We start from the raw sequence: 21,824 nt of genomic DNA, 5'->3' as shown, positions 1-21,824 counted from the left end.
CAAATAGTAAGCACAAGTATAGTATGCTAGAAAAACGTTGGTGACCAAATTCTCTTTACTGAACGTTTGTAAGCTTGAACAAAGCTCAAACAGCGAATTTTATTGCTAATTTAATTGATACGAGCCAGGAGTTTTCAACAATTTTTCAAATTTAAGAGCAATCTTATTTAGAACTAGAAATTTTAGGTGGGCATTTTAGTTACCGATTTATAGCTGTGCACATATTGATCATCTAGGTGCAAACCTGACAAGGATAGCACACAACGCAGCATGTTTTTTTGGCGCTCTTTCACTTATGTACGTGAAAATTAATAAAAAAAAAACTTTCTTCAAATGCCGCATACCACAATATATTGTTTGGGTTAGGGTTTGGTTGAGGGTGGGTCAAGTTATTATTAATAATAAACATAATATTACTTGACCCACCCTCGCCCAAACCCGCACCATAACCCAAACAATATGCGTTGTGGTATGCGGTATTATTTTGTTTTTTGCATAACTTTTCACGTACATAAGTGAAAGAGCGCCGTTTTTTTATTTTAGCTTGTTCGTAAAGTATCCTTGACAAACTTTATCTAATGAGTGCAATAAACGATAACAATAAACACTAATTTCCTAAGCCCTCGTATATGCAATAATACCACAACAATTGTTTATAGAGCTTTACATGATTTAATAAAGCTGTAAGGGAGTACTTAAAAACGCTTTTTATTATTCCTAATACCGAATGCGTGCCGAGAGCGGCCCGAGTGGTGAAAAATCGGCGCGTGGTCGATCATGAGTGGATAGAATTACCCATGCGTGACCCAAGACGATGTAATTGTTTGCTTTGAACTGGGGTGTTCAAACATAAAATGCGGAAACCTGTCGTCCCTTTGTCTCAAATTTACGTTTACAGTCTCCTTCTCGAGATAAAAACCCTGCTATGTGGTATTATGAGGCCAAAATATTATTATCAACGCAATTTAAAAAAATTATTAATATAAAGCAGCTTAAAACTATCTTGAGAATGTTTCCATCATTAAACACATAATTACCAATTACGTTTTGAAAATGCAACTTTTTGACAATAAATATATCAATAAGACAAAATAATTTAAACTGCAAAACCTAAACTGTTGAACTGTACGCCGTAATTTATTAACTCGTCACGTGGTGAGTTTGCATGCTTTAACAAAAAATCCCAGTAGGATAAAACAATTATTCCGAAATAATTTAGAAAACTTCTCTGAAAGGCTTTTCTTTGCACACAAAATGAAAACTAGCAGCAAACGAACAGATCAAACTAAGAACAATTTTATTTTTATACAACTGTATTCCGTGAGTTTATTCCAAAAGTTTCCGATATATTACCGAAAATCCCCCGACTGCAAACTGAAGGATTCAGTCTGAAGCGTGCTTTCAAAACGGGGTCAAAAAGTTGTACATATTGCGCGAAAGTGCACTCAATCTAATAATTCTATAGTAATACATGTTTTCATTATATTACATTGTTTTTATATTTAAATTTGCAAAAACGTAAATAAAGTTAAGGGCGCTGGTCTAGAGTCCTACCACAACGGCACAACGCACATTACTTGATTTAGTGTGTCTGTTAATATTTGGGTAAGGCAAGTATTATTATTGTATTTATTATTTAATAGCATTGCTTAACCCAACCAAACGCTAACCCAAATAATGTGCATTGTGGTAGGATTCTACACTAGCGCCAAGTTAAGTAATAGTTGTAAAAAAAGATTTTAAACCTACCAAGGCTGCTCAAAAGTATTATGTCACTCTTCAGTTTATCAATGGTGTCGTTTTTGCAAGAACTACATCAGGTTTTAAAATAGGTTGCATATTCATGCAAGATTGAATGAGGAACACATTATGAAACATGTATATGCAAATCAATTTGGTGATTAAGAGATGTTGTGTATGTCTATTAAAGTGAGAGCCAACACCTGACTAAGTCTCCTACACGCTTCTTATCAAGACTAGCTCCAAATAGGAGTCCGCTAAAATACCTGTTTCTAATTTGTAGAACTCTATAGGCAGAGTAGCTTCACTCAGTTGATAATGCTCGTTGAGTATATATTCACAAATCTCAGAAAAAATGACAAAAGTCAAATTAGCCAATGCAATGCAATAATGCTTAATAAATGCTACAGAACAGTAAAAATGTGTCAAATATAATTACAGGTCTGAATTTAGAATTTTACATTGTTTTGCAGAAAAAAATTCCTTCTCTTATCTTCGTTGTAAGATTTGTCTTTAAACCATTGGCACATGAACATTAAGTTGGTTAAAGCACTTGACCATGTCTTTTGCTGGAGTTTCGCAGACACCTCAAGCTGACCAGATTCGACAGTTCAAGGAGTTTTTACATTCTTATAACAAGATCACTGAACATTGCTTTTCTGATTGCGTCCAGGACTTCACATCGCGCAAGGTATCAGCCTCGGAGACCCAATGCTCACTTTTTTGTTTACAAAAGTATTTAAAATCAACTTCAAGAATTTCTCAAAGATTTCAAGAGCATCTTGAGGGAAATGCAAACCTCACTCAACCTGGTATTCCAAAGTGACATTTGCTGTGATTAAAAATGTAATAGGTTTTGGAAGATCTAACTGCAACCTTCATACTTTAAAACTCATATTTTTGATTTGGTCTTACATATAGCAATTTACTAAGTACTTAAACATTTAAAGTATGGTGTACTTTTATTGTTACTCATTTTTTGTTGTGACTACAGTGTTTTCAATATAGAAAATTTGTGTTAGCCTTTGTAAACAATATGCTGACATTCAGTAAATGGCAATACATTCACCAAAAATCAAAGGCACTTTATCAGATATGTCTCATTGAACAGAGAAGAATGAAATATGATGCTGTACGAGTGAGGTTCGCCCCATCACCTACCGGTTAGATATATACTAATTAATTATTATAAATCCTAATTATGATTAACAGGCATTTAGTACTAACTAGCATTTAATCTAAAAAAGAGGCAACATCAATTGTATGAAAGAACACAGTTTCAAAAAATACCTTTATAAACAAAATCTAATGGCTTTGTTTATATAGGCTTTCTTCATATTGGTGGCTTGCGAACTGCATTGTACAATTACATGTTTGCCAAAAAGCACAAAAGTGGACAGTTCATTCTAAGAATAGAAGATACTGATCAAACCAGAGTTGTTCAAGATGCAAAAGAAAATCTTCTCTCCTCATTAGAATGGGCTGGAATTTTTCCAGATGAAAGTTTTGCCCATGGGGGAGAATATGGACCATATTTGCAAAGTGAAAGGTTACACCATTATCAACGGTAAAAAATAAAATCTATGTTAGTTGCATCATTGGTACAAAAAGTAAGTTATACTCAGTGTTATTGACCAAGGGGCGTGGAGTAATTGCTGCATGGTAAGCTTATAGGTAATCCTAAGACTCAAAAAATAAACGGACACATGAGGTTAAAAAGTGATTTAATTGGATTTTCCACCCATGTGAAAAATTGACCTACTGTGTGGATAGTAAATATTCAAAGTACAGTAATTTAATTTAACTAAATGTATGAAATATGTTAAGCTAAATTTCTATTATATATTACAAGGGTGAACTCTGTTGTTTATAATTTTGTATTTTGTTGCATGAGTTGGGAAATTTATGCAAAAAAAAAAAACAACGGAAGAATTGTCAGGCGACCAAACTTTAGGTTGCCACCCATATGTTGGGAAACACTGGTATAGTTTATCATTTTTCATGGGTTTCCTGAAGAATAACTCGAATTAGTCCACATTGGATTTAAAAAGCAATACAGTGTCCACATAAAAATACTAACCTTGGATTTCATCCAGCTATAACACTTGTTTCATATTTTATCCAATAACTTTTTCTTCATAATAAAACAACAAGACCTTTTAAACTGTTTTAAGATATGCTGATGAGCTAGTTGAAAATGGTTCAGCATACCACTGTTTTTGCACTCAACAGCGACTTGCAATCCTTAAAAAAGATCAGAACAAAAGAAACGAAATACCAAGGTAATATCATTAATGTTTTGTGACGTATATAATATATAATAAAAAAAATTCTGTAAGAAGTTTTATACAAAAAAATGCTCCAAACTTACAATTGTAGTAAATTTGCTTTAAAATAAAAATAAAATTGCTGCCATTGATTTTATGTTATTTACCTCAAATAATTCTCAACAACAGTGTTTTAATTTGTTTTAGTATAGATATGATAATCGGTGTCGACACCTATCAAAGGAAGATGTCCAGGAGAAATTAGCTTCAGGTGCATCAAGTGTGATTCGTTTAAAGCATACATCTGGTATCCACACAATTGTTGATGCCCTTTACGGAGAAATTGGACATGATCTTGCAAGTGTGGAAGGGGATTCAGTGCTATTGAAATCAGACGGGTACTAACATCTATCTATTGATTTAAATGTTTTTGTCAGTTAGTACTGTACATTTAATAACACACAAAGATAATTAAATTCATTCATTTGATATACGACTTATTGCTATTTAATCTTAGTGATACAAACAATAAAGGATAAAGACTAGCGTTTTATCACAAGACGGTGTTTGTATAGTGTTGCGAAATTCCACACTTGCCATTACCCAATCATTATAAAGCAATACAACTTAATCCAAAGGAAAATATGTTTTGCAGTCCTAATACCAAAAAGTTACAATTTTTTTTGTTTTTTATGACATAAACACATCTGGAAAATATAAAAGCTTTATTTGGCAGGAACATTGCACAACAATTTTATATTGTTTAAAGTTTGTGTTATTTTAACTACATTTTAATATTCAATATTTTTGAAAAACACAATGCTAAAATCAGTGTTGTAAACAAGTTATTTTTGACTTCAGTCAAGTCATTAGTTAATTTAGTACTGTCTATTGGTATTAAACATAAATATATGAAACAAATAGTAAGCATATTTTAACATCTAAAATTAAGGTGAATATTAAAGAGAAAGATCGTTTACCATTAATATCAGCAGATATCTTGCTCCTACCGATATATAAATTTGGGAAAATATTTTGCTGTAATAATATAGGTTTTCTTGAAAAACAAACTAAGTTTTGCAAAAAAAAAAAAAAAATTTTAGTATCATGCAACCGAAGTAGGTAAAATAATGTTTAAAAAATGTAGGTTGGTAAACTCAAATGTTATTTGGTTTTAGTTTCTACTAATTTAAATTATTACTGTATACCAGATGAATGATAAACGGTAATGGCATCCAAAAAAGTGAATATCGGCTATCTCAGTAAATATAATTTTAAGTCATTTTTAAAGTATAAGTCACATAATTTGTCGGAATACAAGTTATTTGGCTAAAAGTGATAAATGTGTACAATAGGTCACCTCTTGCCACCCCTTTTTTCTTTTCTTTTCGCTTTACCAACACAGCTGGTTGTTGTTTTTCCCTAGACTTGGGTAACAGGATGGTCCAGTTTTCTATAGCCCTATACCTATAACTTTTATCTTCTATATTTTTATATTTTAAACCTGGTCGCGTAGTTTGTTGCTCTAGGTTTTATGATTATTTTCCTATTATTTTTAAATTCTTCCACCTGGTTTACGTGTTAACATTATTTTGTATTCGTTTTTTAGAGACTGATGATGCCGTGATTGGCGAAATATATTTCTCTTTTATAAACTAGAACCTATAGTGACTGATTTTAACGAGACAAGAAAGTCTATACTGTTTTGTGTACAATAGGTTCCCAACTTACCATCTTGCAAACGTAGTTGATGATCACCTGATGAAAATCAGTCATGTAATTAGGGGCAACGAGTGGTTGCTTTCCACACCAAAGCATGCCCTTATTTATAAATGTCTGGGCTGGAAAGAGCCAGTGTTCATGCATCTGCCACTGCTTGCAAATGCTGATGGAACAAAACTCTCCAAAAGACAGGTTTCTTTTTAAATAATATTAAAATGGAGTAGTTACATTGAAATACCATTTATAATTTGATTTTTTATGAAATCGCTATCTTTTAGGGAGATGTTTTTGTAGAACATTACAAGGATCAGGGTTACACAGCCTCTGCTATTCTTAACTTCATTGCATTTTATGGAGCCGGTTTTTCAGATTTGCCCACAAAATTTCCCATTGGAATCAATAATACAGCAGAGATACTTGAAGTTTTAACAAACGCCTTTGACTATAATAAGGTTGTGTAAAAGTTATGTAGTATTTTGTGACAAATGCCTTTTTTGGTGCATAAAAGAGTCTGTACACAAAATAGCAATTTATTTATGGCATTGTTGTTTTGTCTCAACCTTGTTAACATATAACTTTTAGCTTCTCTTGTCAAAAGCCAAAGTGGAATTTCACAAGCTCATTGATTTTAGCACAACCCTAACAAAGCGACAAATTCTATCTCAAAATAAATCTGAAATTGTTAATGACCTTTACAAACAAGCAGCATTGAAATACCGTGAGGATCTTTTTCTTAAACAAGAGACCTATTCACCAACCGAAATTGAACATTACATCTCTTCTATAGTTGACAATCGAAAAGTAAGTCGAAAATTCATTCATATTAAAATGCAAACAGTTTTAAATATCACTTTTTTTTGTAGGGACATATTGTTAAATTGATTGATTTAGTGTCAGAGCATTATAAATACTTGTGGGTGAGGCCTAACATAACTTCAAGAATTCATGAAGCAACTGTAAACATTGTTCTTTTGAATATGGAAAGGTAAATTTTTTTTTTAAACTTTTTTGTTAGAAATTTAAATTATTGTGAATATGTTTTCATTAATAGTTTTTTAGCTGGTGACGATCACCTCACTAAACTAAAAAAGTTTCTTGTGCATCAAGCCGAAGAAAACAACATCCAATTTTCATCTTTAATGAAGTTAATCCGAAAAGTTCTTACAGGCTTTGAGGTTAGTACAAAGCATGATGAACAACATCTTGCAGTTCTATCACTAAACTATACTGGCATTTTGTTTTTTCAGCAAGGTCCTGGTGTCCAGGAAGTTATAAAGATGCTTGGAAGAAGAGAAGCAAAATTTCGAATTAACAGCTATCGGAATTTTGTGTGTTCACAAAACAGATGAATGTTTATGTGCTGTTGTCACTTTATTTAACAAGTATTATTGTTTAACCGTTTCGGCTGAACCTCCTGCCATAATCAGTGTAAAATACACATATTTCAGCCATGATAATACATTTGTTGTTGTTAAAATGTCAGTTTTATTAAAATTACTAGGAAAACCGGTGTATTTTCATGCAAAGTTTAATGTACGCCAAAATTATGGAAAATTGAATATTAAACTTCAATACATACACCATGCTAAAACAATTCCATTTTTAAAAAAATTTATTGTAACAATTAGTAAGAAAATATAAAACAAACAAACAGTACTTAATAAAATACAACATAACATTTACTCCTATTAAAAATAAGATAACCTTTGTATTTCAATGTCTTGCAGAAGAAAACATTTGGTCAAAATACTTTGCATTACCTGGCTTGAAAGTTTCTGTTTGTACGCAAATACCACTGTTCTGATCGAATTTCGGAACAGTGGTGAGCTTTTCAAAATGAAATTGATTTAATTGCTTTGGTGTTGAGCTGTTCCTGTTTGCGCCACTAGCTGGACTAAAAATCGAGTCAAATAAATTAGGTTTTAAGCTATGTCTTGTTCCAGTCTTTAACATTCTCTTTCCTGATGCAACACAGTCAAAAACTTTATCAAGGCTTTTATCCTCTTGAACATTGCCACCACTGTGGTTTCCCTTATTCGTGTCACTTAAAATAATTTGATTATCAACCGAACTGGGTGACACAATTTTCTTTCTCCGTTTTGCTTTCTTTTTGCATGAACCTTCAACAAATGTTTTTGTATTACTTCTGCTTCCTGCTTTCTGAAACATCTCGGCAAACTGTTCTGAACTGCCATTTTTATGTTTTGGTAGATTTACCCTCTGATCATTTATCAGCTCTTTTGACTTTTTTATAGTAGCAGAAATCAAAGACCCAGATGATCCAGAAACTTTGGTATGACTATGATCATCTTCAGAATTTCCAGAGGTCTTTCTCTTTGCGGGAATTGAATCTAAATGTAAATTCAGCATACTTTACAATAATGTCAAGCATTTAAACTTCTGTTTGTGAGTAGACAATGCTGGTCGGGTTGTACTCGTTAAAGGTATTGTCACCGTACCATTCAAAGCAATATTGTAATTTAAAACGAATAAGACGGGGTTGCGGTTGTATATTTTGTCAGGGGCTATTTTGTATCGCCTTTTTACGGGTGGTTTGTCAAAATATTGGGTAATTATAAATAGGGTTATTTACCAGGTTGATTCATGTATTATTATATAATTGTCCTTTGGTTTGTCGGTTTTAGGGTATACAACTTTCTGCCTTCACCTGTCACTTTACAGATGCAAAGTGGTAGTTAACCAAATGAAATACATTTTCTCAGACTTGGACAACTAGATTTATATTGTTAAATCCAAATTAGATTTTGGTTAAATCCAATTAGATTAGAATTAGATTTTTTCGCTCCAATGCTTTGAATCAGAAAACTAGAATTATCTAGTTGTCCAAGTCTGCATTTTCTGTTTTTTTTTTTTGTAAAGACTGTGTAAAAAAATTTGCTTCAGTCTTGCCAACCACGCCCCCTAAAAAGCTCCTTCAAAAGACAAATACATTACCCAAAACTTTTCCTCGACTTGTTACTGCTAGCAAAATGAGATATGGGCTGAAAATTTCCGTCTTTTTACCAAGGCATTACAGATGCGGAGGGGGCAGTTTGTTAACATACACAATTTAAATAAAAACATATAAATACGTAACAAAATAATATTATTTTAGGCGCTTATTGGAATACAAACCTACTACAATTAGTACTACGAAAAAACGAGTCCTATTTGTATTGCTTACGCTCGTAGCCAAAAAATATCTCCAAACAACAAAAGTAAAAAAATAATACGTCTTAAAAAAATTGTACCTCCCTCAAAAAGATATCTCCCAGCACCCGCCGGATAGTATCGATTGATTTTTTTTACCCACCACACACACAAAAAATACTAAACCCCAGCAATCCCACCCCTAGAAAAATATGTCTAAACACCCACTGGAAAAATAATCTGTGGTAAAAAAAATATGCTTGATAACCCTTCCAAACAAAAATAGAAAAAAATATTAAGTACTACTAGCACATTTTTTTTTCTAATTATATACGTTTCTTTCATCCTTTATTGATTTCAGTTAAAAAAAATTAAGTATTGCATGTTTACCACCGAATCGGGACTACAACGATCGTTACGCAAAACATAAAGTTGAATGCATTATTAGAGCTGACGTTACACAGCCACGTCATACCATGGCGTCATACAAAAATAAATCGTAAGAACTAGGGATGTTCAAAGTAGAATCCCAAGGTATTCTAGAATAATAGGTTTCGAATCTAGAATAACAAATCCAGAATAGCGAATCCTAGTATATTTTTATTAAATTATTTATCCTAGATTTTGTTTAAGGGATTAATCTTAATCTACCCTACAGGGCTCACAATAACAGCAATAAATCGCCCAAACAATTTTCTAACATGTGTACATTACAAAACAAAAACTCATTTGTTTAACATTCTTAACAACTGTCATCTGAAGCCGTGCTGTAAACTGTAATATGTCAACTGTCCAGGTTGTGTCCAAAACTTATATTTTTGCCATAAGTGAGCAAATGCAACACTGCACACAGAAGTCTTAAGCAGTTCGGTCTTGATTTTGAAAGCATTGTTAAGTCTTATTGGTTCTTTTTTGACTAACATGATCTGTTATGCAGTCAAATGGTGTACTGCAAAGAATACAAAGTTATTATTGACATAACGAATTCTTGACAATTACGTTGTGCATAATTGCTTAACTTCCCTGAATATTGGCCTAAAGTTGACCTTAAATAACCCCATAGCGCATTTTGTGGACGGCCAGCACGTTTTACAACGTAATATTACTTTTGCACTTAACGCATTTAGGGCAATTGCGAACTCCACACCAGACATTACACGTTAGTCGCTCGCCCAATAACGCTTGATTGACACTTAATTATTAGGCGAACTTTATCGCGAGACGCGGTAATTGGTGGCCCGAAAAAATGCTGACACTGCACTACGAGGTTACATTTAAAACAAGCACTGTAAATTGGTCGCCGCGGCAACAGGCCAACTTACCACACGCGTTTGTGCAATTAGGCGCAACAATCCGCGGTAAAACATTAAATTATATCGGTTCCAATTACCCGAAATAAATGGCAGAATTGGATTCGAATCCAAGGATTCGATATTCTACTTTGAGCATCCCTAGTAAGAACACTGTGTTTATTTGGTTTAAATTGGCAAAACTTACGATTTAATATGTGGCGTATTAGACACATTAAAGAGGGTTGCCTATTGCTCCAAACAATATATTTCAACTCTGTTTTAAAAGTGATTACATGGACCTAGGCATGGTAAAAAATTACCGAATAAAATTGGCAAAAGTATAGCAAAACCATAGGCGTTAACCGTTTTAAGAGAATCATTATATTTGCTTTTTAAACATGTTACCTGGCAAAATTTATTAACATGGCCGTACGCATTATCTACGTAAATTCTATTTATCAAAAATATTTTCGATCATTCCCCAAATACCTTTTTATCGCGGTAATACATAAAGAGGCAAGGCCACGTAATAAAGTTTCACTCATCGTAGAACACAGGGAGGCATTGCGAAATGCTTCATTTCTATGACGTTCGTGAACTGTGTCATCAGATTGGAGCATAAACCAAAAAACTCGAAAGTTTTCTTGAAGGTAAAGTTTTTAGGCGTCAAGTGCCTGTTTGTCACTGTCTCTGGAAATGTTTTTTTTTGTTTTAAAGCGGCACAAATAAAAAAGAATAAATGAATAAATATTTTGATTGCAAAACGGCTGAAAGCTGGAGATTTTCGGCCCATATCTGTTTTTGCTTGCAGAAACAAGTTAAGGAAACTATAGAACAGGCAACGTTTATACCAGTGTTTCCCAACCTTTTTAAGACTAGTGCCCCCTTGGGCTCCATATTATTTCATATCGCCCCCCTCATCTTGCTTTACAGTTAAGTATTATATGATCGTTGTCTAACATTATACTGTTTGCACTTTCGTTTCGATGAGCTGTCAGTAATATTTTAGGTTGTCTAAAATGCATCCACGATAGGAATTTACGCGAGCATGTGTATAAATGAAACTAAATTACTGACGTAGGTTCATAACTTAAAAAAATAAGGCGGGAACAGAGCATATATTTTACATACAACAATAATTGCGTTACGGTTTTAACACACTGGTGCAAACTACTTTGCGCTACTTCAATTAAAATGGCTGAAGATTTAAGATATAATTTCAAATTGCAATCCAGTTTTGTCGTTAGCTCAACATAAAAGATGGATTCCTAATACATACATTATTTCACAATATGTTTTACCAGAAAAAATTCAACTTTCTGCACCAAGACTTTAAATCAGGCGTCGGAAACCCTTTTCTTGTCGCGGGCCAAAACCAAACTCAGAAAGGTCTCTGCGGGCCGCACAAAATGTTAACCAAGAACTGCGTTATTAACATGTTAGAACAACTCTAAATCAGGCGGGCCTGGGATTTTTCACTTCAAAACATATTTAACTATATTTAAGGAGGCGGTAAAGTGTTGGCGCAAAGCATGAAAAAAAACGTTTGTTTGTTTAAAATTGTAGTCCACACGTCGTCATCCATACTACTAATGAAAATTGATTTTTTTTTGGTATACCGGCATTTCTTTTTATAAATTTCTTGCTAGGTTTATTACATTGCCGAAAATAAAAAAATGTCAAAAACATATGTCCAATATTTTAGAATACGTGTCAAATATTTTAGAATACGTTTTCTGTTTGTCCGCGAGACACTTGACAGCCATCCACTACACGGCGCAACAAACAGGACTTCAAACGTAAAGAAACAGGAAGAATTTTTCGCTCTTACTTAGTTAAAATTGGAAAAAAGTATTTGAAATGAACTCGTGTCTAGGATGTCAAAGAGGCGGCGAGGGTTCCCGATCCCTGCTTTAAATTTACAAACATTTTGTCGCGTATAAAACGCAACAATAAGCTTACATAAGAAAGCCAATAATTACGTCGGAAGGATTACTTTTAAATATTATTTATTTCACTTTGCTTCGTGGTTTAGTATATATGTTCTATACTTTTCCTTAACTTGTAAGCAAAAACAGATCAGGGCAGGGGGGTTCATTTTCTTATACGTCAGTTTGGTAGAGACTATGCAAAATTAATTCTAGAATCTTTTTGCAATCAAAATATTTTATTCATTTATTTATTTATTTGTTTTTATTTTGCAGCTTCAAAACAAAATTTCCATTCCCAGAATCAGTGACAAACTGGCACTTGACGCCTAACCTTAAAGACAACTAACGAGCTTTTTTCAGTAAATTTTTGCCATGCCTTGGTCCGTGTAATGACTGTCAAAACAGAGTTAAATCTTTTGTTTAAAGCAATATGAAAAACTCTTTTATGTGCCTAATAACGCCACGTTTTAAATCACAAGTTTTGCCAATTTTAACCAAATAAACGCACGTTTTTAAGATTTATTTTTGTATGACGTACCTTTGTAACGTCATCCCTAAAAATGCATTCAACTTTGGCATTTTGCTTGCCGCCGCCCTTGTACAATTTAAGTTGTGCAAGCATGGTGTTGTTATGTTTGGTTGAAGCAACATATGAAACAGGTGCTAACAGAAAGGTAAACATATGAAACAGGTGCTAACAGAGAGGTAAACAATGCCTCCAGATTTCGCATTTAAATTTGCGGCGGTAAAATATGTTGTTTTGTAAAAGCAATAAGTTATTTTACTAAGAGAAGCTGTTTTCTACAATGTAGCACGCGCGGTTTATCTTCCCAGTGATAATAAAACGAGCAGCGCAGCTGAAAACATACCATGGCAGCGGCAAAACAAGACATGTCCCGAAGTCAAAGTCCAAACTCGACCAATAACTTCATCTCATCACTAACTCACCTAATATTTTTTACCCTAACCCAAATTATAATCCACATCAATTACCCAACTCTAACACCAAACGGGGGCAAATAATCTGGTGACAAAACTATGGCGGCCTAACGGTGCCGTTTAAACTAGGGCGCACAAACGTCGACAGTGACACCAAAACGGCCGATGCTAAAGCCATGGCTCCTGATCTTCCTACACCTTCTCTGTACTGTTTTCTGTTTTATTTCGTACATTTAGGCCTTATTCCGACGAGATTAGGACTTTCTGACAATTTTAGGCCTTTTTCAGCCGATTTAGGGTCTTATTCCGTTTTTGATATTTCTGCATGTTTGGCTTTATTATGTCACTCGTCTTAATAGTATTGCAGATAATTTTGCTTTATATAGGTTTTATTGTGTGTTCCCATAAATTCACACACCATGACTGACTTTATTTTAGGCGGTCTGATTCACCCTATAGATGTTTCGGCTAAACAACCCCATTTAAATAGCTCAGTTATTAAATGTAGTTCTGATTACTGTCGCTTGTCATAAAGTATTGCTTATCCATTACTGAACAGCGAAAACTAAAACAATCAGCACAAAACTTCATTTAAATTGCGGAAATTACGAGGAGGGCAATGGGGTTGTTTGAATTTGCATTGCTTGTAGCACAGTTTGAGAATCACAGGAAAAGCCACGTGACTTCCGGTTTCAAGTCCTTTTGTTTATAAGGACAATAAGTTTTGAATGTGACGACACAATACACAATGACGGTTCCAGGGGCGGAGTACAAGCATCTAAGAGCTCGTCACAATAAGTCACCCGAGGGTAAAATGGAACCTTGGTCGATTGACGAAATACAACAAAACGTTTATGAACGGCTTTACTTAAAACGACTGATAGGCATCTTTTAGTTTTTAATAAGCAATTCGCGTATTACAAAAAAAACTATGAAATAATTCGGTGTTATTTTGTTAGTTTTATTGTATCGGTGTCCTAATATTTGTTCTCAAAAGCGTTCTTAAATTCCGAGGACCTATCACCTATGTAGCGTGTTTATGGAAAATTTCTGGGTAAACCAGTGGTCTTTAACGAGGATTCGAGGCTGTTTCAGGGGTTCGGCAGACTCATAAACCTCTTGTGCGCATCTACATACCACTCTACGTCATGTCTGAAAATGTTAAAACTTTGTGGTTCTTAACCCTTTTTTATACCGCACCAACCCTTTGGAATTGTCCTTTGTCATGCGCCACCTCAGATATCACATAGTATCACACTAAAAGAAAATCGCTATTTTTCGATTACATATCAGTACGCAAAAATAAAAATATAATTTGTTTTTCTTAATCGCGTAAATCGCAAAATGTTTTCCCGGTTTTGTGGTTAGAATTGGCAAAAGAATTTTGTGGAAAGGATGGCATGGCGCCCAACTCCTTTGCAGAACTTAGTTCTCCATAAACCATGTCACACTGCTCTGACTAAACACAGCCCAATAATAGCCCATATTGGCGGTAATAGGTCACGAATACCGCCTAAACACGAGAAACTGTTAACACATATTAGCCCAAAAGTTCGCAAATCGAAAAATTACGAACCGTTTTTTTCTTCAGTTACCTGTCTACACACATGTGGAATTTTGATCTGAGGCACAGGACAGAATGAAAGCAAAATAACAACCAAACGCAACAAGAAAATAATTAAATTATTATAAAAAGATAAATATTGGAGCATAGCTGGCGTCACCCTGAACATTGTTTGGCGCTGCCATAGAGGTACGATGTCTACTTTTTCTATAAAACTGATGATAAAAAATCGGTCTTAAAAATAAATTTTCGGTCCACATAATTTAGGGGCTATTGTAACCTGTTGTGAACCACCAAAGTAAAACTACATCGGTTTTAAAATCAGAGAAGAGGCTTACCATGTTGTAATGGTGTTCGTTGAATTTTTTTGCATGTAGATTTGACCGAACCAAACATAGGGATAAACTTGCCAGATGAACTACGGGGAAACTTTTCAAGAGTACTAATATCTACACTTGAAGTAATTTTATATTCCGCACAATTAGTTTTGCTTGGAATTGCGTTTTTTTGTTCTCCCTCTGTAAAAAGTTTTTAGCATTAGAACAATTACACAAACAGCTAGTTATCAGAAGATGATTATCATCTCACCTTTTCTCATTAAAAACTCAGTCTTTTGTGAAGGCTGAATGATGTTTTGGCTACAAGGTACCTAATACATAAAATCAATATTTAACACAACAAACCATGTAACAAGTCTTAACATTTAAAATACGATTTAGGTGCTTCCTTTTTGCAATTAACAATTAATTCTTATCAGTTTGTTAAACAAAATGTGTTGAATAACATGATGTTATTTGAGTCACAACTGCCTTTAAACAAATAGAAATAAACCTGTTGATTTTGAGATTGTAGAATTTTGTTCGAAGCTTGTTTTGGGGCTAGTTCTGGAACTTGGTGAACATTTTGCGAGACTGTAGACCAGGTAAATTCACCAACTTGTACATTGGGTGGCTGTGTTGGAGTAGCCTAGTAACAGCAGGTAACAATTCGTTAACGCTTTCTAAAGATGCTTTTTATAAAGAACCAATACAAAAATTATGCCCTGTAAATAGTACAACCTGCAAGGAACTCGTTAAGCAAGATGTTGGGAAGTACGGCTGCCTTGCATATTTTAAAGCTGTTCCACAAACTTTATCGACTTTAACATGCATATTGCTGATGAAACCCTTAAAACAAGATTATAGCTACGAATCAGTATTAAAACAAAACCAAATACATTGATTTACTTTTTGTCTTTGAAAGCAGAGAAACTGTACATCAATTATTTAAAAGGAACAAACACCTAGTTTGGTTACTGCACACTATCCTATGACCATAATAACACCATCCAAAACAAAAGCAATGTTGGAGCCTGGAGGCTATAATTAACTTTTAAATATTTAATGCATGTGTAATAGTTACTAGATAAATAGGAGGATTAGAACTTTTGTTAATCGCAAGCATGTTCAGAAAATAAGGGTACAACTTTTTTAACCTTTACTATTCCCAGTTCATCACATCTAGGCATATGTTGAATTTTTTTACTTCGTAAACACAGAAGAGGATATGTGAAAAGATGCTCACTCAAAAGTTTTAAATAGACACTGCAATAAATCACATTACAATCCTCCCTGGGAAGCTGGTAGCCATACTGAACAAAAATAAGTAATTTTATATGTTAAAATTATAAAATAAATATTGCCAGTCCACAACATCAACTTGCTTTAATTCCAGCTATACCTCAATTACTTTCAGATTATTTTAATTTTGTGTAATAGCTATTTACATGAATACAGCACAAGAAAAAATACAACAAATTAAAAATAACTCCTCACAACCTGATTTTTCCAGTATTTTCGCATTCCGTCATAATCTTTAAACAGGGTGTTTCCTTCAACGGGCATTTTTCTACTGATTTGGACTATTTGTCCAAGTTTCATTGAAGGCAATATGTGACACCAAGATAAGTTAATGGAAAACTCTGTGATAATAAAACTGGAATCCTCGGAGAACTTTAGCAAAGCCTTAAAAATAAAAACAAATCAAATTTTAGTAAAATGAATAATTTTCAATACACTCAGTTTATTGTTCCGCACTGCTTATTTATATATATATGTTTAAGGAAAAAGTAATTTTCACAAATTGTTTAAAATGTCTGTTTAGCTTTATTGTACTGTTTCTCAACGGGAACACACAATAAGACCTAAAAAGCAACAATACATAAAGCCCCAAAAACTATAAAACCATAGTATTAAGACAAACGACATAATAAAGCCAAATACGCAGTAATATCCAGTACAGCATACAATCAAAATCGTCTGACTAAGACCTAAATCTGTCGGAATAAGGCCTAAATTCATCAGAATTAGTTCTAAATTCATCGGAAGAAGGCCTAAATTCAACGGAATAAGGCCTAAATTCTTTGGAATAAGTTCTAAATTCATCGGAATAAGGCCTAAATTCAACGGAATAAGGCCTAAATTCATCGGAATAAGTTCTAATTTCATCGGAATAAGGCCTAAATTCATCGAAAGGAGGCCTAAATGGCCAGAATAACGCCCGAACCTGTAAGTAGAGGGTATGGGACGATCGGGGGCCATCGGTCTGGCATCGGCCGTTTTGGTGACTACGTTTGGACGCCCTAGTCTGACCGGCGCCGTCAGGGCGCCGCTGTTTGGCACCGGATTGTTTGTCCTGTTTGGGGTTATTGGTGGGTAATGGGTGGGGTTAGAAAATGGGTTAGTGTTGAAACTTTTAGGGGAGTTAGTGATGTACTTAGGGGTGGGGTTTGGGGTTAGTTAAAGTGTTGTTTAGGCCTGATTTTGACCTTTTAGGTCTTATTCCGACGGATTTAGGACTTATTACGATTTAGACGGTACTAATACCATAGGTACCATAGGTATTAGTGCTATTTTGGTCTTATTCCGAATTGTGTTTTATTCTGACGTTGGTGTTGTTCTTATCTTGGTCTTATGGCTGGAGTCCTTTCTCAACCAGAGGTCCATGGACCCTTAATTGCCAACAATAATTTATCAACAGCATTGTTTTAAGAGTTTTAAAACAGGTTTACAAATCTGTTATTTGTTAAATAAACCATATAAACAGTAAATATACATTTTATTGCTTATCACTCAATTAGTTAGGGACAGAGTGACTTTGGTATTTGTTATAACTTATAAGTTGCAATCCTTTAGAGCAGTGGTTCTCAAACTTATAAAAAATGCAACAATCCCCTAGCAATTTTTTTGATTGCTCACGGTTCCTCTAAAAAATATACACAAAATAACAAGTTGTTTTTAATGGTATCAACTAGTATGGGTGCACTTTCAGTCTTAGATAGGCTTGTTGCCGTATTTTGTATTGTAACACTAACACTATCACTTTATTTGAGTGAAGCAATCACAATAAGTTTTTAAAACCGTGACTGACAAACAGCGAAAAGTGGTAGCGCAGCAAGCTGTAAAACCGCAATTCTCTTTATCACAAAGCAATACTTTGACGTCACAATGCACAATTCAACTCAAAGCATGTAATCACGTGAATACTAATCGTAGCTTGTGATGACGAGCGCAAACACGTTGAAATTACGTTATCATAAGGTTACTTTGCGAGTATAGGTCGAGCCTGAATTTGACTTTCTTTCTTTTGTCACACAATTAGGCCTATGTACGGCAAAGTTATTATTATTGTGTTTACAATGCTTGGTAAAGTAAGTTGCTTGAAAATTTTATTGCACAAAAAATTTTCGTCTTCGGGAGCGTAATGTTGATTTTTTGTTAGGTGCGTCACGGTCCCAGAAAATTGTCTCACAGACCACAGTTTGAGAACCACTGCTTTACAATATGGCTTTCCATGTATTTTTTTCACAAATTTATAACCACTGGGTCGACAGTACTATTTAAATTGCAATGGCTATCTGTGAACAAAACGTCCTTAGAAGAAACATAGAGTTGCAAACTCGAGTGATATATTACCTCTGTGCATATCCCAAAGCTTTCCAAACTAGGAGGGGGGAGTCGTATTAGGTGAGGGCGAATTTGAACTGTCATATCTTTTCCACACACTTTTACTTTCAAACCTTGGTAAATTTAAAGAATGATTTTACACATTGATAAATTCACATAAATTTACAAAGCATTAATAAACGATACATTCCACTAACGGTCACACTTTTTAATTATATATATATCAACTTGTATCAAGGAATGAAATAAACAACTATATTTCTTCAAAAGTGTAACTTTTTCCAATGGCTAAGGTTAGCTTAATTTGTTTACTGCAGAAATAACCTACTTATAGCATTCATCTTTCCCTGGCAGGTTAAGAATGCAGAATTATTAACAAGAATTTGTCCCACTTGCACCCACTGTGGTTCCATTCTAAATTTAATGGAATACATCATGCACCTTTCCAGAACAACATTCTTGACTGTCGCGGCATTTATAGGCTGAAAGCAACATTTTTCAACCATGTTTTTAGATTACTATCTGTTGTTTGCACTAATTTTACAAAATTATTGTAACGATACAGACAAAAACGTTTTAAAAGAAACACAACTAATTAGCCTAATTTACAGATTTCTTTTTAAATTTATTTTTGAAACACTGGACTCAACTTTGTAATGTATCTTTAAAATACTTGTTCAACTTTTATAGTATATTTTATTAACTTTGACCCTCAAGGGTTGTTCTTGCAAATGGTGATTTTATAAAAAGGTGACTAAAAAAATATTTTGTATCTGAATATCACAATTATTCGATTTCTTGGCAAAATGTAACAGTTTTAAGCCAGTATATTTACAAAGAAAAACTTTAGCAGGAATCATTTCTCGGTAAAGTTAAAATATATATATATGGTAAAGTTAAAATATATATTGGTATTTTCCGAAAACATTCACTTGTATTTAACTTACTTTCAGATTTAGCCGTTTACATGCTGAAGCAAATTTGGATTTGTAAAAACAAACTTGCATAACAACATCAATTAAACTCATGTCATCAATTTGTGGAGAAGCCAAAACTTCTCGGCAAAGTAAAATTAGTTGTCTGCATTTTACAACCTGTTAAATAGTTGATACACAAAAAGTATTTAGTAACTAATTTGCAAATCAACATGAAGTGATGTAAACTAGTTATCAGTATGCAGACAACTTCACTAGGCCGGTTATATATTTAAATGGTAAAAATACTTATCTATATATTTAACACTTTTTTGCATGGTTAATTGTGACACATACTGCACAAAAAATATAGGGTTGTCCCCCATTCTATTCCGACACCAAAACTTCATATTTTGAACAAAAAGTACTATGCTCCCTAACAAAATGACACCATAAGTTGCCTAAATAGCATAAAAGGTATATTAAACCTTTCAAAACTAATATTTTCCATATAAATATGCCAAAAAATTACTTTACCCTTAACCTGGCATTAAAAACCAGGGAGTCGATCCATTTGACTTTTTCGGTTCACATTCGGTTTGGGTTGAAGAATTTTTTCGCAATCTGGTTCAATTCCGGATTTGGTTTGGAGCAATTTAAAAATTCCGGTTCGACCATTGTTATTTCAAAACCGGTTTATAAAGTTCCGGTTTGGATACAATATCAGTTGCATTAAATCTTAAAATGTGGGCCCATAAGTCATCTAAGCTAAGTTACGTGACGTATTAAAAAAACAGTAACTCAATGATTATTATCTAAAAACGAACATGGCTTAACTTAACTCTGTAAAATACAAGTTGTGACTTCATGCTGGAGTGAACGGCTTTTGTTTACAGGTTCGGTTAAGGTTCATGTTTTTTCAAACTATCCGGTTCAGTTCCGGTCCTTAAAATCTTACAAATAAAGGTTCAGGTTCGGTTAAGGTTCGGAAAAAATTGACCCAAAACCGGTTCATAAAGTCCCCGTTCGGCTCCCTGTTAAAAACAGAGTATTTTTTTATAAATTCACCTTTAAAATGTATAAATCACTGCATAGGAACGTGAATCGTTGCTAAAATTCCTATAACAATTTGGTTTTAGATGGTCAGTACTGATACTGCCACTTGGCAACCAGCATTTTTTAAAGCAACTTGTTTGCTTTCCTGACAGTGCACAGCTTAATTGTAACAAAGGATAAATTGTAAATTTTGTTAGCATTGCAAACCTCACACCAGCACACCTCAAAAATTGGCGCTATACACACTAGAGATCTCGGCGAAAAGTGCCATTAAACCTTCACTGGCTTGACATAGCATCTCGGCTCCAAACCAATATTACCCGACAACCCTGAGAAATGTGAAGAGCAGCAATTCAATACCTGATTGTGAAACTTGTTGTTGTTGCTGTTATCAGCGACTTTTAACACGGCATGACATAGTTCCCGAGGGTCAGGCAGTTGTACAAAAAATAAGAACTCACCGCTCATCGTATATTATTATTCAGTGGCAACACCACTAGGTACTCAGTGGATGTTTGATTTCGTTTTATTCTTTATTTGTGACACCTGCCAGATGAGTTTGTCATCACTCAGCATTAGCAAGCATAACAAAAAGCCACCAAAATCAGACAGCAAAGGCGCAACGTACACAATATAGTTTCGCGCCATTTTTAAGGTATTGTCTTTTTTAATAAAATAGATAGCGAAAAAAACGGACAAGAAAAACAAATCAAAACAGTAAACTCTCAAGCAGCTAACGACCATTTACTTTTGGGTTTTGTCATACTTCCTCTTTTTAAAGCCGAATATCGCTCGGAAGTTCGCACAGAAGATAGCAACAGTAAAAAGCGTAACATAGTCGGGACAGTGTCGGCATATTTACGTTGATAAATAACATATCGCGCGCATAAAAGGACACAATTTACAAATGTTTTGCACCGTTCGTTTTTGTGCACTCCAAAGAGTAATTGCTCGCGGGAAAAAACACACGATATTCGTAGTTTAGTACTTAACCACGCACTCACGTTTTCCCAGTATAGACACGTAACAGGACACAAATAAAACAAGTGGTACAGGGTTTCCGTGGCCTTTTTGCAAAAAGTACATTGGTTAGATTCGGTTTTACCAAACGAATAAAGGGAGTCATTTGTAACAATTGCGCCCAAGTTAAGCTTTATCTGAAAGCTTCTTAGTTTGTTTTCGATTGTTGAATTGTAGAGGTTGCGGTAAATTTTCTCCCATGGCAGACGTGCACTCCCGCAATTTAAGGTCCAGTGCCATTTTAATTGAGCTTTTGGAGGAAAGAGAATTGTTGTTTGTATTTTT

General features: G+C 34.1%; 3 protein-coding genes across 4 annotated transcripts; 2 read left to right on the top strand and 1 right to left on the bottom strand.

Annotated features, from left to right (window-relative positions):
* Nucleotides 1–2,218: 2,218 nt before the first annotated feature.
* Nucleotides 2,219–2,734, top strand: LOC146132269 (mitochondrial import inner membrane translocase subunit Tim9-like). Its single transcript, XM_083397914.1, has one exon. It carries the CDS (start codon nt 2,300–2,302, stop codon nt 2,564–2,566), a length of 267 nt encoding a protein of 88 aa, XP_083254040.1. The 5' UTR covers nt 2,219–2,299; the 3' UTR covers nt 2,567–2,734.
* Nucleotides 2,735–2,767: 33 nt separating this feature from the next.
* LOC146132268 (nondiscriminating glutamyl-tRNA synthetase EARS2, mitochondrial-like) lies at nt 2,768–8,210 on the top strand. Of its 2 annotated transcripts, none has more exons than XM_083397913.1 (10): nt 2,768–2,903; nt 3,067–3,307; nt 3,915–4,022; nt 4,220–4,405; nt 5,726–5,921; nt 6,008–6,181; nt 6,312–6,530; nt 6,593–6,714; nt 6,837–6,904; nt 6,977–8,210. In XM_083397913.1, the coding sequence occupies exons 1-9, from the start codon at nt 2,777–2,779 to the stop codon at nt 6,901–6,903; spliced, it is 1,440 nt and encodes a 479-aa protein (XP_083254039.1). In that variant the 5' UTR covers nt 2,768–2,776; the 3' UTR covers nt 6,904; nt 6,977–8,210. The 2 variants fall into 2 exon arrangements, with proteins under 2 accessions (XP_083254039.1, XP_083254038.1); XM_083397912.1 differs by having other exon boundaries at nt 6,781–6,904.
* Nucleotides 8,211–15,170: 6,960 nt separating this feature from the next.
* LOC146132267 (uncharacterized protein C18orf63-like) lies at nt 15,171–20,987 on the bottom strand. Its single transcript, XM_083397258.1, has 8 exons — nt 20,880–20,987; nt 19,497–19,643; nt 18,878–19,031; nt 18,559–18,662; nt 16,423–16,608; nt 16,080–16,235; nt 15,664–15,771; nt 15,171–15,254 (listed from the first exon to the last, which is right to left on the bottom strand). Exons 1-8 carry the CDS (start codon nt 20,985–20,987, stop codon nt 15,171–15,173), a joined length of 1,047 nt encoding a protein of 348 aa, XP_083253384.1.
* Nucleotides 20,988–21,824: the final 837 nt, after the last annotated feature.

This window comes from Ascidiella aspersa, chromosome 9 (genome assembly GCF_963924565.1).
Source record: "Ascidiella aspersa chromosome 9, kaAscAspe10.2, whole genome shotgun sequence".
Taxonomy (NCBI): domain Eukaryota; kingdom Metazoa; phylum Chordata; class Ascidiacea; order Phlebobranchia; family Ascidiidae; genus Ascidiella; species Ascidiella aspersa.
This window is presented reverse-complemented; position numbering and strand designations above follow the sequence as displayed.

What these genes read in the sequence shown, in the direction of transcription:
- LOC146132267 (XM_083397258.1), bottom strand. Translation starts at nt 20,987, where the DNA reads ATGAGCGGTGAGTTCTTATTTTTTGTACAACTGCCTGACCCTCGGGAA. An exon ending in GAAAATACTGGAAAAATCAG is followed by an intron (nt 16,236 to 16,422) that starts GTTGTGAGGAGT and finishes ATTTTTGTTCAG; the next exon opens with TATGGCTACCAGCTTCCCAG. An exon ending in ATGAACTGGGAATAGTAAAG is followed by an intron (nt 15,772 to 16,079) that starts GTTAAAAAAGTT and finishes TCTTGTTTTAAG; the next exon opens with GGTTTCATCAGCAATATGCA.
- LOC146132269 (XM_083397914.1), top strand. Translation starts at nt 2,300, where the DNA reads ATGTCTTTTGCTGGAGTTTCGCAGACACCTCAAGCTGACCAGATTCGA.
- LOC146132268 (XM_083397912.1), top strand. Translation starts at nt 2,777, where the DNA reads ATGCTGACATTCAGTAAATGGCAATACATTCACCAAAAATCAAAGGCA. An exon ending in GTTCGCCCCATCACCTACCG is followed by an intron (nt 2,904 to 3,066) that starts GTTAGATATATA and finishes TTGTTTATATAG; the next exon opens with GCTTTCTTCATATTGGTGGC. An exon ending in AGGTTACACCATTATCAACG is followed by an intron (nt 3,308 to 3,914) that starts GTAAAAAATAAA and finishes AACTGTTTTAAG; the next exon opens with ATATGCTGATGAGCTAGTTG.